This window comes from Montipora capricornis, chromosome 2 (assembly GCF_036669925.1).
Source record: "Montipora capricornis isolate CH-2021 chromosome 2, ASM3666992v2, whole genome shotgun sequence".
In the NCBI taxonomy this organism is placed as follows: Eukaryota; Metazoa; Cnidaria; class Anthozoa; order Scleractinia; family Acroporidae; genus Montipora; species Montipora capricornis.
Genome location: NC_090884.1, coordinates 40233361 through 40240860, shown reverse-complemented (window position 1 = coordinate 40240860; position 7500 = coordinate 40233361). Strand labels below are relative to the sequence as shown.

Below are 7500 nucleotides of genomic sequence, written 5' to 3'. Positions count from 1 at the left end.
TTGGATTTTTCCTCATTAAACAAACGAAAACTCCGAAAAAGGATTTTTCGCCATTTAAATAAAGCATTCAACTTGCAGTGCCGCATGCGCAGCTATGGAATTTTTAAAACATGGCGCGAAGGTCTTTTTATTATCTTGGAACTTCTCGGACGAGGATGAAGCTGTTTTGTTTTTCTTTAAGGAGAGGCCTCTTTTCAATCGTTTCTCTGAGCTGACGAGGTGGAGAGAAACAACCCCTGATGTGGGTCGAAACTCGCTTTTATTTAATTGCCATCCACGATCTTGGACGGCGCTATTTGAAACATGCTCTTTGTTATGTTTGTCATGTTTGATAAATTCGACGCTTGCTCAACATTGACAGAGGTCTCGTTTGCTCTTTCCCGAAAACCCTTTAAAATCAGTCGAAAAGAGGGAATGGTTTATGGTCCTTAGTTGTGGGAAAGGACTTACCAATTGCTGTAAGAGGTGATTATATCGTTCTCGGGTTGCGAACCAGTCAAGTTGATTGGCAGGTGTTCCACTGGGCAACGTTTCGTACTCGCTCTTGTTGATCACATGAGGCCAAAGGACCACAAAACATTGCCGCGCAACTTTCAGGAAAGATGCTACACTATGCAACGTTTGATAAATTCGACGACACGTAACGAGCTAACTTGCAAAAAGTGGACACGACTTCTTATTCTGGCAACGGTTGTGGTAAACAAAACTGAAGCGCCAGAAATGTCTACTTCAATAGGCACTTTCCGCTCCTGTAATTTGTCACAACACAATTGCGAGACAAATTACACGAAACTTTACCTTGTGAAAGATACTTCAGGGTGTAAATCCGGCGGTCGACTCGGTTCACAAGGATTGCTTTTACAGCCATATGCACTTTTTAGGCACCTTGTATATTCAGGACGTTCCATGCCCTCAGTTTGTTTCAACTTGCAATTTTTTTCTCAATAACACCGTTTACAGAAATGAGTATGGGTAGTCAAATGGTGACGGCTGAAATTAGGAAATAATTTCACGCGCGTTTTATCCAAAATCAAATAATTTCCCGAGCCTTTAGACGAGGGAAATTATTTTATATTGGACCAAACGCAAGTGAAATTATTCCCTAATTTCAAGAGTATACCTTTTGATTAGCTAGTGATATCAAGGGTGACAAATTATGTCCATAAGTCGCCATTTTGGCACTGTAAGAAACGTTGCCATTGCAACATTGTAATTACACATGTGAAATCATAAATTATCGCAGAAAATTTGCGCCAAAATTAAGGAGTAATTTGTCACCCATGTTATCATGTTATTACAAGTATAATTAGCGGGAAACACTACGGATAAAAAATCGGTTTCACGACTAGGCTGCAGATGAAAGAAAAGAGATAGACAAACAACCTCGTTTCCAGTTTTTCTCCCCTTTCCGACCGCTCCAGAGGGCAGAAATTGTAGAGTCCCTGGGAACGAGGTCGGAAGACACGTATATATACACTCATACTTTGCTCCAAACACAGGTTTTCATTTGAGTACGACGCAAGAACAAAATAAGGAGCTCAAATATGGATGATAAATGGTGTAATGCGCCTGTGAGAGAGATGATAAGCTTGTTGCTTGGCAACCGACGGAAGGACAACTGTAAAATTTAAGTCGCAGGCACGCTTCGAAGCTACAACCTTCGTAACACCGGTCGGATGCTCTACCAATTACCATCTACTTGAATGTACACATTTGAGGCGCATGACACTGTTGAACCCACAGACCAAATCTGTCTGATAACAAGAGCTACAACTAGATAAGCAACGTGGCTCCCGGCCTAGAATATGATGAAGCTCAGTCGGTAGAGCATCCCACTGGTGATACACAGGTCGGGGGTTTGAATTCTGGATGCAAAGAACGCTGGGCCTGGTTGTTCAAAAGCCGCTTAACGCCAATCCCAGATTACAAATTAACCAAGGAGTGTATTTCAACGCTGACATTCGGCAAAATTTTACAATAGAGGAGGTCAATATTGAAAAACAAAAATAAGCAAAAGAAACTTGAGAAAAAGAAACCAAAGTTTACGCTAGTCCTGGATTAAGTTAATCGCCTATCGAACAAACGGGGTCTGATTGGCCGTTTTCATTAGGCCCTATGCCAAGGACCTACTAGTACATTAAGAGGTCATAGTTTGGCTTGAAAGAAGAGCTTTCGGTTGGAAGAAACGGTTAAATAAAGGAAACACATGATTTTAGAAATATGTATGGTTACATTTTTTACAGGTAATTTTAAATTCCTTAGCCTTGAAGGGGCTGCCAGATGGGTTTCTCGCATTCCGTGACCTTCCGTGGTCTAAACTCGTTTTACTTAAGCGACGACTTTGTCTTAATAATTCCATGTTGGTACTCTAATCCACTACTTTGTAAGGTACGGTAAGTATAAGAGAGAAGGTTTGGGAAGCGATTGACGTAATACTCCACAACACCTTCACGACTTCCTAGGTAAATTTCCCGAAGTTCGTTTCCAAGTTTCCCAAAGTGGTCTATTTTGTTACGCAGCACTCTTAAAAGCGCACAAAGTTTTTCTCTCTGTTTATAGTATCCTTGCAAATCACTCCTTACAGGTGGGTCTAGCTGGTCCATCCAGGACCCAACAAAAACAGTACCAGCCCTACGCTCCAATAGTTCTTTAAAAGTGACAATATTTGGATCTTTGTCATCCTCAATACAATCTCCAATATCATGAAAAAATGTGACCATTTGCTTACTGTTCCACAGCAATGGGTGCACCAAAACGCCACTAGCTTTGATCCGTTCGATAGGATTTAAAATAATCATTCGTCTGAGCAGATCTTCCGCCAGAAACGCTATCTGCAAAGATTCTTGATAACATTCTTGCAGTCCAGTCAAAGAATAATGATAGTCTTGCGAAATGATGGCTCGTTGACAACTTGTCATATCTGAAACTGAACCAAATGGATGCCTCGTACCTCTTGTCAAAATGAAGTAGAAAACACAGCCAAGTGAAAAGATATCCACGGCATCAGTCCTGTCTTCAAGGTTCCAAAGTTCAGGAGCACACCACCCCAGCGTGCCATGTCTAATTTTATGCAACGACTCGTCCCCGCTAATGTGGCCAAGATCAAAATCAGAAATGACAAACCTCAGGTCGCTGCCCGTTCTTTTCCAAAGAATGTTTTGAGGTTTAATATCTCGATGCTGTATTCCAATTCCATGTAAATGGTTCAGCCCGGACGCAATCTGTGAAAAACACTTTCTCGGTTCAAGATAAACGGCAAACTCTTCACTCTTGACTACTGTTATTAGATTACCATGACACAGTTCAAGGGCTAGGTATGTAAATCTCGAGTCATTCTCGACACACAAATACTGAACGACATTCGGGTGAGGTGAGCCTTTCCTGGACACGTGCAGAAGTATCTCAAGCTCCTTGCCATTAAATTTCACTCTAGAGTATTTCTTAATAGCAGCCTCTCTTCCATCTTTAAGCTTGCCTCAGTAAACACACCCAGCCTTACCAATAACATTGCGTGTACTGAACTCAATTTGTCCAATACAGTGGTGCGCCTCTGCGCGCCGACGCCTCAGTATTAGAAATACAACTGAAACTGTGCCAAAGAGTACTGCCATAGTAATGTTTCTATAAATACTGGATTCCTCATCAGTAACGCAATGTGAGAAGTCTATTAGAAGGAGTTGCTTCAACAGAGTACCATTAAGGAATTCCGGAGACCTGCAAACAGCCTCGCTCCCAGAAATCAATGACCGGTTCAAGTTAATTATTCCTAACATGTCACAAGAGCAGTTCCACCAATTACCCTCGAGACGAAGCACTTGCAAGGATGTCAGTCGATTTAAGTTCTCCCAAGGAAGATTGCTTAGCCCGTTCACAGATAGATCCAAGATTTCCAGTTGTGGGACTCTGTCAAACGTTCCGGGGTGTATTTCTTGAATTGCATTGTAGGACAGATTGATCATTCGAGCCCTTGGAAGATTTCTAAAGGCACCTTGTTGAACCTCCTGAAGGAAGTTGTTAGACAAAGAAATATATTCTAAGAAGGGTAAATGAGAGAATGTACCTTGTTGAATTAATTCCGCGTGATTGTAACTCAGATCGACAAATTTCAGAGAATTTAAAGAGTTGGCTTGAAACGTTTCCCGAGATAAAAAAGTTATAAGACACCTGGAAAGAACGAGAGTCAAAAGCATTGGATTCACTGGAAACGGATTATTGTCAAATGAGTTTAAACCCACAGAACCAAGATGATAATCGTTGACCACTAAATCAGTTGTATTTAATGGCAGATATTTCGGGATGACAAATCCCTGAAACAGACCAAATTTCATTCCTGTACAATTAACGGTGAATCTACTTGTGCTGATATTTTCAGTCATAGATTTCCAGGAGAAACATTCACATTCTGAATCACATGGGCTGCGCCTGAAGTCAAAAAGCTGCCCTGTAACAAATGTCTGTCCCAAAAATAACTGCAAAACAAGGCACACACTCTGTATGAAGTTTAACCTCTCTGTACGTTTTGTCTTCATCTTGATGAAATGTCCTAATTTTGATCAGAAACGTTTCCTGTAAGAAACTCCCATAGAATTGAAGTGTAAAGCACGCAAACTGAAAAAGACAATAAGTAAGGTTAATTCATAGCTACTACAAATAATTCAGCCTGAAAAGGCTAAAGAAAATCACACGTTTTCGGGTCTTAAATTGAAAAAAGTCTGGAATAGCTAAAAATTACAAGAAAACTAACGCTAAAATCGTGGAAACATAGTTCCCATGAGCAAGAATTGCAATGATTGGCATTGCTGCTTTACAGCTAGGAGACCGGGAGACCCCCATTTGAGATAATCCTGAGTTGACCATGGCTTAACTGAAATGTTGTCATGGTAGTTTAAACTCCCGATAAGCACTAATTGTGCTTCTCCTCAAGAGAGAACTGGTGACACGAAATTCGATTAAACAAAGTAAATCAGCACCATAACAGTAGACAAAGGATCAACTACCCAACAGAAGAAAGGTAGGACAAAGGACCTTTTTACCGATACGGCGGCCATTTTGATTTCTATTGTTTCAAAGAGCTATTATGGGATGCCCAGGGGACAAATACATATTAATTTGCCCCCTGAGCATCCCATAATGTCTTTCGAAACAATAGAAATCAAAATGACCGCCGTATCGGTAAAAAGGTCTATTTTATTGCCAATTTCTCACTTTACGTAATCACTTGCGAGTCTCTGGTCACTTGCTGGAAAAAAATAATCTTCAGAGTTCATTTGCGATTATATCCCGTAAGAGTTGAACGAATGAATGATAGAGAATATATGAAATTATCATACAAATTCGAATGACAGAAATTACAATACATGAGAGTTACCGATCATCGAAGCTAAACAGGAACTTAGCGGCAGATCTAGAATTTGTAAATGTGATACAGATCTGACTCGAATATTGTGTATGACTTATTAAACGTCAGTATTTAATTGTTACTGTACACTTGGTATTTTTGGTGATTCAATACATTTTAACAGGGAAAACCAAAAGAAACGTTTATATAAATGAAGAGAAATATGTATCAGATATACAGATAATGATTAATAAACATTTCTTTTGTTTTCCTATCATGAATTATTGTTGAGTTCTAGAAGCGGCAACTACATTTGATCGTGTTTATAGCAGAACAAATAATTGTTCGTTGACAATTCGCAGTTAAGTGGGTCAGGAATGCCTTTGGACAGCAGAGATAAAGCAGAAACACAGCGAGTTGCCTGGTCGTTCTCCAATTGCGCTAAAAGCAGGAATTTGCCACATTTTATGCGACGAGTCGTCTACACAAGCAATTTTTCGTATGTGCCAACTTTTATTCCGTGGGATGCCGTAGGCAGCCACTGTAATAAATCGGACCTGTTTTTTTTGTTTTGTTTTCCTTCTCTTCGTCGTAATCTTCTCAATAGAGTGGGATCGTCCTTAATGGGCCGAAATTTTGAAGCGTCATTGATGACACCAAGGAATCCTTGGTCGTAGTCTGTTCAGTCCAATATTACGACACCATTCCCTTTATCGGGTTTCAGAATAACGATGTTAACGTTCTTGTTCTTACTTAGCTCCTTCAGAATTCTAGGTTTCTTGAGGTCGGCAGCCGTAGAACGGTATGAAGAAACATAACGATGAGCCAAATGAGAAAGATCCGAAGCAAGTTTTCCTGCTTGTTTGGTATCTTTCAAGTTCTTAGTCATGGTGTGGCTGATAAGCTCAAAACATGTGAAGACATCTGAGTCTTTGATTTTTTGTGGCCGGATGGAGTGCGTTAATCCAAATTTGAGAATGTTGCGTTTTTCCGACGTGAGACTTTGGGAGGAAATGTTGGTAACGGTCTCATTAGATGTGAAAGGAAGAGACGTCTTGCGAGTGAGATTTTCGAGCTTCTTCTGATGAGTCTTGATGAATTGAGAAGCTTCTTTACTCATGACGTTATGATGTACTGTTCAGGACACTTTGAACAAGTTCAGTTAACTGATCGCTTTTGTGGATGAATTTCCGAAGTTCCTTAGAGCGTTTAGCGATGGCACTCCTCAAGAGCTGCTTTCGGATGGTGACCGTATCATGCCGGCTGGTGTTGGGAAGATTAAAACTGAGAAACGTAGGACAGACATTGAAGGATTGACAAGAGGGTATTCATATTCAGAGAGAACAATTACACCATGTAAGCCTTTGACTATCTTTTTGATTCAGACATTTTCACGCCATGCTTCATTCCGTTGTTACTATTTTTCACATTCAGCAGGGCTCGAAATTGCGACTCACTGGTCGCCAATGCGACCAAAAATTGAGTGCTGGCGACTAAGTTTTCAGAACGGGTCGCCAGCTGGCGAATCAAGTTTTGCCTGGTAACCCAGGATAAACAGTAGACAACTTTTGTATTTGAATCTTTATATGATGAAATCATTCGGAACTGGTGGCTAGAACACGGCTCACCTTTCTTTTCCCGCTAAAATAATGTCTAAATACTACAAGAAAATCGGTTTCACACACACACTGTTAATTAATAGCACAAAATATACTTCGATAGTTCAATCAACGCGTTTACTATCCGCCATATGGTTTCAGCGGCTTCATGGGATCGTGGGCCAACTTAAACACCAACTAACCCAACCTACATATGACGCCAAGGCAGGAATCCAACCCGGACCACATTGGTGGGAGGCGAGTGCTCTCACCACTGCGTCATCTCTTCACCCCTAGAGTTAATAACAATTTTAATATACATTCGTGCCGGTTACGTCAGTTTTTGCGGCCGCAAGACGAAGATTCAGCCGGAAGGTTAATTGACAATTTAAACCCATTGTCAGTTGTGAATGCTGAAAATGTAAATTTTGCCAGATTACCGAAGGGCCTCCTCGGAACTAGCTTGATATTGATAATATATTGATAATGAACCTGGACATCGCATAATGAGTTTGAAATTTGTATAAAACCTTCAAAAAGCAACCTGTACCCTTAACGTAAAGA

At 40.5% G+C, this 7500-nt stretch overlaps 1 protein-coding gene and 1 long non-coding RNA gene across 2 annotated transcripts in view; both read right to left on the bottom strand.

Annotated features, from left to right (window-relative positions):
- Positions 1–2324: 2324 nt before the first annotated feature.
- LOC138037344 (serine/threonine-protein kinase/endoribonuclease ire-1-like) lies at positions 2325–4529 on the bottom strand. The gene is made up of 2 exons (XM_068883284.1): positions 3800–4529; positions 2325–3475 (listed from the first exon to the last, which is right to left on the bottom strand). Exons 1-2 carry the CDS (start codon positions 4527–4529, stop codon positions 2325–2327), a joined length of 1881 nt encoding a protein of 626 aa, XP_068739385.1.
- Positions 4530–4548: 19 nt separating this feature from the next.
- The window catches only part of LOC138021270 (uncharacterized), a 28896-nt gene continuing 25944 nt past the window's right edge, over positions 4549–7500 (bottom strand). The window contains exon 3 of the long non-coding RNA XR_011126340.1: positions 4549–4608. This is a non-coding gene — a long non-coding RNA (uncharacterized lncRNA). The remainder of the gene's footprint in view (positions 4609–7500) is intronic.